General features: G+C 53.6%; 1 protein-coding gene across 1 annotated transcript in view; it reads left to right on the forward strand.

Moving 5' to 3' along the window:
* Positions 1 to 10: 10 nt before the first annotated feature.
* Ehd1 (EH-domain containing 1) overlaps positions 11 to 13,593 on the forward strand; it is a 27,335-nt gene continuing 13,752 nt past the window's right edge. The window contains exons 1-2 of the mRNA XM_013021097.1: positions 11 to 497; positions 4,409 to 4,506. Of these exons, the coding sequence (XP_012876551.1) occupies positions 94 to 497; positions 4,409 to 4,506 (502 nt within the window). The 5' untranslated portion in view covers positions 11 to 93. The remainder of the gene's footprint in view (positions 498 to 4,408; positions 4,507 to 13,593) is intronic.

Genomic DNA, 13,593 nt, shown 5'->3' on the forward strand with positions numbered 1-13,593 from the left:
CGCCGGCCGGCCGGCCCCTCCTCGGCCGAGCGCCCTCAGCCTCCCCTCAGCCGCCGGTCGTGTCCCGCAGCCGCCCGCCCCGTCTCCGGCAGCATGTTCAGCTGGGTCAGCAAGGATGCCCGCCGCAAGAAGGAGCCGGAGCTCTTCCAGACGGTGGCCGAGGGGCTGCGGCAGCTGTACGCGCAGAAGCTGCTGCCCCTGGAGGAGCACTACCGCTTCCACGAGTTCCACTCGCCCGCGCTGGAGGACGCCGACTTCGACAACAAGCCCATGGTGCTGCTCGTGGGCCAGTACAGCACGGGCAAGACCACCTTCATCCGGCACCTGATCGAGCAGGACTTCCCGGGGATGCGCATCGGGCCCGAGCCCACCACGGACTCCTTCATCGCGGTCATGCACGGCCCCACCGAGGGCGTGGTGCCGGGCAACGCGCTCGTCGTGGACCCGCGGCGCCCCTTCCGTAAGCTCAACGCCTTCGGCAACGCCTTCCTCAACAGGTACCCACTGCTCACCCCGGGGCGCGGGGCGGGGGCGTGCGGCGGGCCCGGGCCGGGACCTCCCGCCGCCATCGTCGCCCCCTCCGTCCTTTGTCTCGGGGCCCCGGCCAGACCCTGAGCGACCACTCCCAGGGACCGCGATCAGCTCCGCCGCGCCCCGCGGAAAACCCGTCCACCCCCCCCCGGGGGCTCGGGGGGGCCGCATCGCCTTCTCCTCTGGCTTCTGTCACCACCAGAATCTTCAGTTTAACTCCCAAAGCCCTCCGCAGACCCCGGCCCCACTTCCCGCACTGTCCTTGGGAAGATGAGCCGTGCTGTGTCTCCCTTTCTTGGTGTCCATCTCCTTCCCCAGACCGGACTCACAGATTTCATTGAAGTCACCCTCTAACCTCTTCCCTCTCCCGCCGGATCTGTTTCTTAAGTGTCCCGCGAAACCCACGAGACTTTTGGCTGTTGGCTTTGCTGGTGTGTGTGTGTGTGTGTGTGTGTGTGTGTGTGTGTGTGTGTGTGTGTGTGTGTGTGTGTGTGTGTGTGTGTTGGCTTTGCTGGTGTGTGTGTGTGTGTGTGTGTTGGCTTTGCTGGTGTGTGTATGTGTGTGTCTGCTTTACACTCTCCCGGGGAGCCGTGGTTATGTGTAGGAGGAACAGTTAGGATCTGCTGTGGCTTGCTCGCTTTTGGGACAGCTCCTAGGAGGCAGATGGGGTCTGAACACTATTCTCAAAGACAACTACTAATGGGTCAGGGCCACCTCCAAGGCCTTCAGGAGGTGGTATTACCCAGAACCCTGATAGGAAATTTGAGATATAGGTCCTCCTTTCTTGGAAGAGTGAGAGAAGATTTCTTACCTCATTTGGCTCTCAGTTTCCCCAGTTACAGGGTGAGGCCTGCCTCTGTAAAGTGTGAGTAATGATGGATCAGAGTCTCATGAAACTATGAATGAAACGCAGTGGCCTCTCTAGGGACTTGTACCGCCCAGGCTCACTATTCTCCAAAGGAACTCCAGGCATCCTGCCTCCACCCCAGGAGGCCCACGGAGGCCCACTCTGGACTTCTCAGACCCTGCCCTCTCTCTCCCTCTTTCAAGGAGTAACTCTGCGTGCCTTTCAAAGTGTGCAGCCTGAGTCAGGGAAGAGCCTAAGAAAGAATCTGAATCCTGCTTTCCAGGTCTCCACCCTCTACATCACATTCCTTCCCAGACACTGTCCAGCACACGGGGCGGGCCAGCTTGTCCCACATCCCAGCCGTGGCCAGGCTGCCTCCCCGCACAGAGCTGACCTTTAATGTGTCTCTTTGTCCCTTCCAGGCATCTCAGCCTGGCCTTCTGTTTTATGTTTTTATGCTGATGTTAGTTGCATGCCAGGCCAGGGATTGACTAAAGCCCTTTGGACTAAGGCTCCTGAAGGGCTGGCCCTTAGTTTCAGCGCACCTGTGGCTAGTCCATTGCCTCCAACAGCCATGGGTCTTGGAGGAAGTTGGGTGCCTGTAACTGGAAGTGTCCTCATTAGGGCTCTGTTCCATCCAGAACTTGGGGGTTGACAGAAGGGGCGTTGTACTCACCTCCTCTATCCTTGCGTGTTCACTGGATTGTGAGGACAGGCCTTTTTTGGAAGAGAAAATGGGCACATGACTCCGTTTCCTGTCTTTGGACACCTAGAGCTTCAGAACTGGATTTTAGACACCATCTCAAGAGCTCTTATCAGTTCAGGAGGCAGAGGGGCAGAGGGCCTGGCTGATTTGTCAGGATTACCCATTACATTAAAGGCAGTGAGCCTCCCTGGTCTTTGTGCACCCACAGCTGCTGCTGCCTTAAAAAGAACATCTGGGGAGTGGTGGGTCAGGCACAAATGCTTTGCTGACATCGCTTACATTCCCTCCTCACCTCTGCCCCCTCTCCACAGGGTCCCTGAGCACTGAAGGCCATCCTCCTGTCAGCTGGGGGCCTGAGTTGTGACAGGATGCATGGACCAGGGGTGCTGCCCACCAGGGAGGGCATAACAAAGGGGGCTTTTCTCTGGCTGAAACAGACTCTCCTGGTTTTCTTCAGTGACCCATTGAGTCATGAACTTGACGCTCCAGCCTCCTTTTCCTGAGTGGCTTGCTCTGAGATAGGATCAGATGGAGCAGATGGAGACAGGGTACAATCAAAGTCCTGCAAGTGCTGGATCAACACTCATTACATAACCTGGACTCGACGGCCCGCCTGTAGTGAGATAGAATCTGCATCTTTGTTGGGGTGGGCGGCTTCTTTGCCACCTGCCCTTCTGGCTTTTCTGTCCACTCCCTGTGCTGTGCTGGGCAGATGCTCACACACTGGGTAGGATTCTTTGCTGGACATATTTCTGCATGTTACTTTCCAGAGTCCATTCTGTGTCCTCTCTTTTACTTAACTTTTGTGTGTGTGTGTCAGTTGTGAGGTTTGAACTCAGGGCCTGGGTGTTGTCCCTGATACTTGTTGTGCTCAAGGCTAAGGCTTTACCACTAGAGTCACTGTGCCACTTCTCATTTCTTTTTTGTGTTGTGTCAGTTGTAGGGCTTGAACTCTGGGCCTGGGTGCTGTTCTTCAGTTCAAGGCTAGCAGCACTCTACCACTTGAGCCACAAAGCCACTTCTGGCTTTTTCTGTTTATGTGGTGCTGAGAAATCGAACCCAGGGCTTCATGCAGGAGGGGCAAGCACTCTACCACTGAGCCACCTTCCCAGCCCTGCCACTTTTGATTTTTTTTGAATGGTTAATTGGAGATGAGTCTCACGGGGACTTTTCTGCCATGGTTGGCTTTGAACTGTGATCCTCAGATCTCAGCCTCCTTGGTAGCTAGGAGCCATGGGCACCCGGCTTCCTCTTTTACTTCTGTCTTGTCATCCTCTCTTCAGTGAGGAAGCCCTACGTGGCATGAAGTGACTTAGAACACTCCACGCTCTCTCTGTGTTGGCCTAATGATGATGAAGTCCCAGGTTTTTCACCCATGGCTCAGCTGTTTTGCTCTGTTACACTTGGAGTCAGGGCCTCTGGCCCTGGCCCGCCATCCTTACAGCCTGTGGGCCTCCAGTCACTTGGAGGATGGGGCCCTAGGAGACACTGAGGAACCCTAGTTCCCCTACCCCACCCCCCCAGCTGAAAGGGCAGTTTGACACCATGTCCTACAGACAATGGGGTTCTCTTTTCCTTTGCTCACAATACCTTTCTCAGAGAGGGTGTTCAAGGAGGCTTTTCTGCCCTTCAGTAAAGAGCCAGCCCCCTGGGCTGCTCTGAGCTCTGCATGAGGGCAGGCACATGGCTGATCCTTTCTCCAGGGGTTGCCTCTCTCTCCTGTGGCCTGGCTTTTCCTGGATTGGCTTTACCACTTGGCGAATGGTGTGTCCATATTTCCTTCCCCACCTCTAGTGAGACAGCGCAGTCCCCCTGGTTTTCACTTTCCCCAGGCAGCCGGGAAGTGGCTGCCTCGCGGGGTGTGGGAAGCCAGCCAAGTGGTTGGAAATTTTAATGTGAAATTGCCAGGCCCCCGTGTCCCACTTCTGCTTCCCTTCGGAACTGAATGGTCACCCAGGCTCGCTCTGCTTTCACCAACAAGTCAGCAACTTGGAAGCTGACCTCTCGAACTCTAGGGGGACAGTGCATGTGAGGGAAGTGGGGGGCGGTCAGGGCCTGCGGGCTGCATTCCCAGAGCAGATGGGCGGCAGCTCAGTGTCAGATGCTTGCCAAGCATGTGTGAGGCCCTGGGTTCCAGCAAAAGAGAGCGAGAGAGAGAGAAAAGAGAGAGCTACCCCTAGAAAGTAAGATGCTGAGAGACCTTAGTCCCTTGCTTCTGGGAAGGAAGCCTGGGTAGAAACAGGAGGCCCAGAAGCTCTCCTTGTGGCATCTGGAAGTTGAGTCAACCCTCCTGACGGCTCTCCTCTGCCTTTGCTGTCCTGCAGGTTCATGTGTGCCCAGCTGCCCAACCCAGTCCTGGACAGCATCAGCATCATCGACACCCCCGGCATCCTGTCGGGAGAGAAGCAGCGCATCAGCAGAGGTAAACAAGTAAACAAGCTCTGACCTCAGGTCAGCCTAGGTGTCTAGCGTTTGTCAGACCACTGCATGTGCTGTCCATGATTAGACTGGAAGCTGCCTTGGAGGTTTCTTCCAGCCCTGGGCTTTAAACACACACACACACACACACACACACACACACACACACACACACACACACACACACACACCCAATGGGCTTTAAACACACACACACACACACACACACACACACGGTTATCCAACACAGCACAGTGGCTCAAGCCCAATCCTAGCTTCTAGGGAGATGGAGATCAAGGGAATCATAGTTCAAAGCCAGTTGGAAAGACTTCAACTCAACCCAAAGTTGGGTGTGGTAATGCACCCCTGTTATCCCAAGCTACGGGCACACAAGCACAATGGCTGGGTGCAGTGGTGTACACTTGTCATTCCATTGACAAAGAGAAGCACAAACAGGAGGATTGAAGTCCAGGCTGGTCTGGCCATAATGCTAGACCCTATCTGAAATAACAGTGCCAAAAGAGACTGGCAGAATGATTCAAGCAGTAGAGCACCTACTTAGCAAGTGGAAGGTCCTGAGTTCAAGTCCCAGTGCTTCTGTCACTTCCGTTATGGGTGCTGGCCTAAGCTATTTTTTTCTCCTTGTTCTCTGATGACCAAGGAAGGCAAGATCACAGTCCCTTCTGTGTGGTTGCTGCTTTTTTTTTTGGGGGGGGTGGGCATGCTTGGAACAGGGCCCCATGGACCCCTGGGCCATGCAGTGAGATGGCAGGGTATTGTCCAGTACTTGTGCCTAGGTGCCCCTGCCATCACTGACTTGAACGCGCCTTTGGCCTCCTGTGGCTCTTTGCACCTAAAATCTTTGCCTCCCAGAGCCACGTAAGTTCCTAATAAGCACAGAGATAGTGCGAGCAGCCTAGCAAAAGGAGAAACTGGCAGAGCTGTGCAAGCCGCTAGGGCTTGGAAATTTGCTTACATTTGCTTAGCTCCTTCTGGTCAGCGGCCTTGCTGGAGGCCCTGGGGGCTGAGCTGGGATAGGAAGTTTCCTGCTGAGCATTAGTGCCTGAGTCCAGTCCAGTTGTGATGACTCCCATCCAGGTTTTGCCGTATTTTTGTTTTTGTTTTCACAAACTGGACCTTTATTTCCATCAATACCGAGGCAACACATTCTTTTTTCTTTTTTGGTCAGAGATGGCATTTAAATTTGGTACTTGATGCTTTTGCTCATTGACTAGCATTCTACCAACTGAGCCACGCCTCCAACCCCACATTCTCGAGCAGTTAAGTCCCCACGCCAATCTCAGAGGCTAGGAGAGGTCCGGACCTGCTTGTCACACTGAGCTGCCTTAAGATGTAGTTCAGGATGAGCCTGGCCTGAAGCAGTTCAGGATGAGCCTGGCCTGAGTCAGTTTCTGCCTCAATCCCTGCTAGTGACTTTGGAAGGAGCTGGAGCATATTTAAGGAGGGCCTAAAGACCAGTTTGTTGATCATTAGCTTGGGTGTCTCCTGGCCCTTGCCCTATGGCCTGTCCGCTATGGGGGTGGGGTTGGGGGTGGGATCTTCTTGTTGGGGCCAGCAGCCTGGGGGCTGAAGTAGGCTGCCTGTGAGCAGGGTGGAGAGCTCTCAGTGGTATTCATGGGAGCCAAGGGAGCAGGCTGGGGGATTCTTTCCAGAGTCTGGGCCACCTTTCTTTCTTTCTTTCTTTCTTTCTTTCTTTCTTTCTTTCTTTCTTTTTACTGTTACTATTATTCCACCCTGGTTTTAAGAAAATACCTGATAAGCCAAAGCTGCCTCACTTGCCAGAGCAAAGGCCAGAAAAGGATAAGTCACTGTGAAGATCCACTAAGGGAGTTCATACCTGCCTCAGGCCTGAGGTATCTGGACCTTTGTTGGCTGACCAGAGGCTCTAGCAGCCTCTGATAAGGGACCCTAGCTCACTGGTGGAGGCTTATCTTGCCAAAATGCCTCTGCTGGTGGGGCCTGCCCAGCTTGAGTGAAGATACTGAGGTAAAGGGTTTGGCGTTCTGACTCAGGTCTCATGAAAAGGGCCCTGGCTAGGCATGGTGGGACATACCTGCAATCCCAGCTACTCAGGAGACAGAGATTGAGATTACAGTTTGAAGCCATCTTGGCCAAAAGTTAGACACCCCACCCCCATCTCAATAAATAACCTGGCTGTGGTAGGGTACATCTGTAATCCCATCTGTGTGGGAAACATAGGTAAAAGGTTTGAGGCCAGCTTAGGCAAAAAGTAAAGAGACCCTATCTGAAAAATAACCAAAGCAAAAAGGAATGGGGTGTGTGGTTCAAGTGGAAGTGCACCTGCCTATCAAGTATAAGGCCCTGGGTTCAAATCCCAATACTGCCAAAAAACTAAAAAGAAGCTCAATATGGTGAAGTTTACTGGCTCTAGTGGCTGATGCTTTGCTCCACTCTTTGACTCTTCAGCCTGTGTCCTCAGAGCTTAGCAGACCAAGCAGCTTGGATTGTTTGTCTTCATGCATTGGAGTCTCCAGTTGTTGGTCAGGGGGCTTGAACTCAGGGCCTGGGCCTTGTTCCTTGCTCAAAGCTAGCACTCTACCACTTTGAGCCATAGCTCCTCTTTAGATTTTCTTTGTTTGTTTGTTGTTGTTGTTTTTTGTCAGTCGTGGGTCTTGAACTCTAGGCCTGGGTGCTGTCCCTCAGCTCTTCAGCTCAAGGCTAGCTCTCTACCCCTTGAGCCACAGCGCCACTTCAGACTTTTTCTGCTTATGTGGTGCTGAGGAATCGAACCCAGGTGCATGCAAGGCAAGCGCTCTATCACTGAGCCACCTTCCCAGCCCCCTCTTTCAATTTTCTGGAGGTTAATTGGGGATAAGAGTCTGACTTTTCTTCTGGGATGGCATTGAACCTCAGTTCCTAGAACCTAACCTCTTGAGTAGCTAGGATTACAGGCATGAGCCACCAGTGCCCGGCTCTACTTCTTTTCTTGATAGGAGAGTCCATGGCAGTGTACATACTCGTCTTGGACAGGCATCTAAGTGATGCTTAAGAAACTTTGGCAGTGTGGTTTTTCTTCTATTTCTTTGCTTTTGTTTTGGCACTGGGGCTGTGAGTATTAGACAAGCCCTCTACCCTTGAGCTGCACTTCCTGCTCCAACCATGCATGCCTTCCATCGGGGCTGGCAGAGCCTCTGGGGTCCCAGGTCAGCCAGCCCTCAGGGAGCCTATGTAAATACACATGAGCTGCAAGTCCACAGGAGACCCCCAGCTGTGCCTAGTGGGGTCTCTTGTGAGTCCCTGTAGCCACAGAGGCACCTTGGCCACATCCCCTGTGTGGGCGGAAGACTTTAGCTGGAAAATGGTGAGCAAACCCAGTTTTCCTAGTCCATCCCTTTCCTTCCATAGCCCCAGAGGTCCTGCTTTATGTCTTATTAGATGTTACCAAGTTGGGATTTGGTGTCGGGTGCTTTTTGGTCGCTTCCCACCTCTTGGAGGTGCTGGTGTGGAAGGAGTGGGCTTTTCCTCAGGCCCCACCCACCAGCCAGTCACCCGGAGCCTCCATGCCCCTGTGTGCAGAGGAAGTCAGAACAGGGCAGTGTGTTCCGGGCTCCCACCACTGGCGGCTTGACGAGCAGGTGTTTCCCTCTCAGAAAGATACGCCGGCCAGGGAGCATGCGTCTGGTGTGCTACACGCATTGCTACTGTCAGTGCCCCCTCCCTGGAAAGGGCCAAGGTGGCTGGAGCATTAATGTTGCTGAGTACATTGGCTTCCATCCCGAGTCTGCGGCCCCTCCCAACTTCTTTCCCTTTCCCTCGTCCCTCCTATGCATAGGAAATACCTTTTGGAAAGATAAAGCTAAGGTGGGCCTGGGGGATGGAGTCATCAGGAGACTGGCCAGGCTGTCAGGACCCCTGAGAATTGCTTCAGGGCAGAAAAGGGGCCCTTTCAGGATCTCTCCCTGGTCTGGCCTGTTTGTGGTGGTGGTGGTGGTGGTGTTTTTGGTGCTGGTCCCCGGGCTTGAACTCCGGGCCTGGCCACTGCCCCTAAGCTTTTTTTTGTTCGAGGCTGGTGCTCTGTCACTTGACTTCCACTTCAGGCTTCTTGGTAGTTTATTGGAGATGAGTCTCACAGACTTTTCTGCTGAGGTTGGCCTTTGATCTTCAATCCTCCAAATTCAGCCTCCTGAGTAGCTAGAATTACAGGCATAAGCCCCTGGTGCCCAGCCTGTTCTTGCCTGTTGTGCTACTTTTCTGAGTGGCCTTCAAGATAACATTCTCCCTTGTCAGCAGAGAAAGGTGGCTGTGGAGACAGCATTCCTGTTCATTCCTGAGTGCTGCCGTAACTGATAAAGGGCATTTCAAAGGGCAGCTGGGGCCGGCCAGGCCGCTGCCCTTGGCCTCCAGGTTGTGGATACCTGTGTAATCCCTTGGTCCTGGGAGCAGGGTCTTCCCTGCGGACAGTGACAGGAAGTATACTTGGCAAGATCAGTGCACTTCCCACAGGGTCACTGTGTGACTGTGAGCCACGCTGTAACTTTTCTGCCTTACTTTACCCCACAAAGGTTGTATACACAAGGCCAGGCACTGGTGGCTGTCACCTGAAATCCTATCTACCCAGGAGGCTAGATCTGAGAATTGTGGTTTGAAGCCAACTTAGGCAAAAAGTCTGTAAGACTTAGCTCCTACAATTAATCACCAAAACGCTGGAAATGGAGCTGTGGCTCAAGTAGTAGAGTGCCATCCTTCAGTGAAAAACCTAAGGGACAGCACCTAAGCCCTGAGTTCAAGCCCCAAGTATCAGCATGTGCACGTGCGAACACACACGCCCCCAAATCAGACGGAAAACGATAACAAAAAAATGTGTATACACAGCAGGAGGGTGGCTTCTGCTTGGATGAGGAGGTGGAGACCGGGCTGGCTCTGTGCCCGCCTTCCTGCCCACATGGCCCGGTCCATGCGCCCCACTTGTGTCCCACAGCTGTGCCTGTCAGGAAGCCACTGCCCTTGAGATGAGGAAGCAGGTCTAGGAACATTTGATGATGAGCTCTGATGACACAGACTCTGGGCGGGGTCCCAGATGGGGCCAGATGGGCCTTGCACCCTGCAGAGTTGTTCCTGTGCAAGCCTGGGCCTCCTGAAATGCTAGCCACCAGCCAAGCTTAGACTCCCTGCCCAGAAATGGACTGGGGCTTGAACTCTGGGCCTGGGCACTGTCCCTGAGCTCTTCAGCTCAAGGCTAGTGCTCTACCGCTTGAGCCACAGCACCACTTCTGGCTTTCTAGTGGTTTATTGGAGACAAGAGTCTCACGGACTTTCCTGCCCAGGCTGGCTTTGAATCGTCATCCTCAGATCTCAGCCTCCTGAGTAGCTAGGATTACAGGCATTTGCACGGGCACCCGGCTTGGACTGGGGCTTTGAATAGCAGTAGTGGTACCTCATCCTTGTCCACATTCCAGCCTCCAACTAGAAAGTGTCCCCAGAGCCATCCAGCCTGAGCTGGCTGGTACTGGGCTTTCTGCCTACTTTTTGGTCCACAGGCTCTGCCTGAGCTGTCCTGATTCCCGTAGTTAGATAGGCTGGGGGCTGCGACTCCTCTCCATGCCTTCACCAGGTCTGAAGCCTGGCAAATGGGGTTGTGCTCTGGGTGGCCCTTCCATCTTCTGGCCAGCTCCTCATCCACCCACCACTACTGATGTCTTCCGGGCCAGTTTCATGAAGTGCTCTGCAGGCCATAGAGTGCTCTAGGGGTGGCCCCAAGCCTTGGTGAGGCCCAGTGCTATGTCCTTCTTGGATTGAGAGTATCTGCAGCACAGATAATCCCAGAAAAGTCAGGTCCTGGGTTGCTCCTAGAGGAGCTGAGCAGTCAGGGAGTTGTTTTCATCACTGAAAGGAGAATGACCGAGCCTCTGAGCCAGGCGCCAGTGGCTCATGCCTATAATCCTGTTTACTCAGGAGGCTGAGATCTGAGGATCACGGTTCGAACAGCCTGGTCAGGAAAGTCCATGAGACTCTTACCTCCAGTTAACCATCAAAAAGCCGAAAGTGGAGCCATGGCTCAAGTGGTAGAGCACTAGCCTTGAAGGAAAAAAAAAAAAGCTCAGGGACAGTGCCCAGGCTCTGAGTTCAAGCCCCCAGGACTAGTATAAAAAAAAAAAAAAGAAAAGATCAGATTATTGCTAACAGGTGTTGGAATTTACCCACTCAAGACTCTGGACCTCAGGATTTCCCAGGCTTGGCTCAGTTGAGCTTCGCTTCAGCTGGGGTATCCGTTTAGGCAGCCAGCCTCCCTAAGCCTCCGACCCCACCCACCCCTCCTTCACTCTCAGCTCTTCAGCCCTCTCTCCCCCCTCCTAGCCACCCCCCTACTGCCCCACTGTCCCATACACATTCTTGGGCTTGCAGCCTCTTTGGCCATATTCTCCACTGGGGATGCTGGATCAGGCCAGCTCTGCCCACAGAGGCTTTGTACCAGGCTGTGCCGGCTTTGGCGCCTGTTCCTTAGGCTGTGAGCAGCAGGCGGGCTGTGGAGCAGCTGGCCCAAGCGCCTGCAAATGTTCAGTTTATATTTGGGGTACTAGTCATTTTCACGCCTTTGAAGCCATCCCTGCCTACGCACCCATCGGAATCTGAGCGTGTAAATAAGAGCAAACATTTATGAAGTGCTTGTGGTGTGCCAGGCTCTTGCCCCGCCCCCAGCAGCCTCCAAGGCAGAAACTTCCTGTCTTCATGCTGCAGAGAAACTGGGAACTCCCAGCGGTGGTGGGCAGGTGGCATGCTAGGGTCACCAGGCTGCCTGTTGAGAAGGAGGTTCAGGGTGGAGCTGTGGGCTTGGTGCCCGTCCATCTGCTCTCCCCACTCTGCCTCCCTTGCTTATTTTTAGGTCAGATGTGTTGAGGTCTGCATTATGTACGGTAAGATCCCCCATTTCAGTTTTTTTTTGTTGTTGTTCTGTTGTGGGGCTTGAACTCTGGGCCTGGGCACTGCCCCCCAGCTCTCTACCACTTGAGCCACAGTGACACTTCTGGTTTTCTGAGTGGTTTAGTCTCACAGCCTTTCCTGCCCAGGCTGGCCTTGAACCGAGATCCTCAGATCTCAGCCTCCTCAGTAGCTAAGATTACAAGTGTGAGCCACCAGCACCCGGCTAAGTTTTTTGTTGGTTTGTTTGGTTTTTGTTTTTTGTGGGTCGTGGGAGCTTGGACTCTGGGTCCTGGGCACTGTCCCTGAGCTCTTCAGCTCGAGGCCAGTGCTTTACCATTTCAGTTTTTTGAGTCATGGACCATGCTAGCACAGAACTACTGTGTATGTATGCCAGGGTAGCCTTGACCTCAAAATCCTCCTCAGCCTCCCACATACTGAGATTACTGACCTTCACCACCATACCTGGCCTTTTTTTTTTTTTTTTTTTTGTCGGTCATGGGGCTTGAACTCTGGGCCTGGGCGCTGTCCCTCAGCTCTTCAGCTCAAGGCGAGCGCTCTACCACTTGAGCTACAGTGCCACTTCCGGTTTTCTGGTGGTTTATTGGAGATAGGAGTCTTTCCTGCCCGGGCTGGCTTTGAACCTTGATCCTCAGATCTCAGCCTCCTGAGTAGCTAGGATTACAGGCGTGAGCCACCAGCGCCCGGCTTTTTTTTTTTTTTTTTTAACATTGCTGGGAATCAAATCTAGAGCCTCCGCCACTTAAGTTGTGCCCTCAGCCTTTTTTTTGCTTTGATTTCCTCCCTCACACTCACACACATACATTTCATAGGTTCTCCAGTTTCTCCAGGTCTGGCCTTGGACTCCTATCCTAGACCTGTGTAGCTGGGATTGTAGTTGTGAACAACCACATCCGGCTTGTTTTGCTGAGGTAGAGTCTCACTAACTTAGTGCCTGGGCTGACCTCAATTCTCAATCCTCCTGATCTCCATTTCCTAAGTAGTTGGGACTACTGATACGCTACTCTGTACCTGGTAAGACCCACCCTTTTAGAAGCAGCTGTGTATCACCACCACACTACCACCATGGAAAGCTTTCCCCTAACCCAAAAAGTTCCCCGTGCTCCTTTGTAGTGATTCACTCCCAGCCCCAGGCAGCTCGGATACATTTGTCCCTAAGACTTGTCTGCTACATAAGACTTGAATGCTATATAAATGGAATCCTACAGCTTGGGGCCTTTTGTGTCCATCTGCTTTGACCAACCCTGGTGTTTTTGAGCTTCACCTGCGTGTTTAGGAGTGTCAGGGGGTTGCTCCCTTAGAATGGTTTTGTGTGGCACTGGGGATGGAACTCAAAAGCAAGGGCGCTGTACATCACAGGCCAGTTCACTTCGTGTGGGCTGCAGCCTGGGGATTGGTGTCCCTTCCCCCCTCCCCAACCCCCACCCTGCCATCCCCACTACTGCCAGCCTGCTTCTGGTCCTGTGGTTGTGCTCTACCCAGTAGGTCTCAGTGTTCACCCCTGGGCTGTCTTCAGTTTGGGCAGTTTTGACTAAAGCTGTGTAGCAGGTGGTGCACACCGCCTTCTTTTCTCTGGGGTAAATGTCTGCGGGTGGGGAGGCCTCTCCCTTTTCTCTCTGTGCTACTTGGAGAAGGCCTTCCCTTAAGTCCAGTGTGGGGACCTCTGGAGCCAGTTCCCACACTGCCATTCAGTCCCAGCTCCCATCTCTGCTCTCCTGGGCGCCTGTCTCCAGGCCAGCCTGCACGGATTGGAAACGTGTGCCATGGAACGCTTTGGCAAGAAATACCGAGGCCCACGCCGTTTGAATGGCAGGAAACAAGAGTCTGGTGGAGACAAACCCTCCATTGTTCCATGTTCTAGAAACTTTTGGAATGCATGAAGCCGTTTTCCCCAGCTACAGGAACTACCTGTGTCTGGAGGGTGCTGGGGCAGGGCAGGCCGCTGAGCAGCTGCGGTCTCCACGGCTAGACTGGTGAGGTGCGTGGCCCTTCTAGGGAGGAGAGCACAGGACACACCTGCAGGCAGGCAGCTAAGTCTGCTGTCATTTGGGCCTCTGAGAGCAGGCCTGGAGGAGGCCCTGTGTAAGCAGAAACTCTGCTCCTGGTAGTTTTCACATCTTGTCAGTGTCACCTATGTGGCCATTTCCCCAAGTAGTGCTGCTCAGAGCAGCTC

Source organism: Dipodomys ordii, unplaced genomic scaffold (genome assembly GCF_000151885.1).
Source record: "Dipodomys ordii isolate 6190 unplaced genomic scaffold, Dord_2.0 Scaffold54, whole genome shotgun sequence".
NCBI lineage: Eukaryota > Metazoa > Chordata > Mammalia > Rodentia > Heteromyidae > Dipodomys > Dipodomys ordii.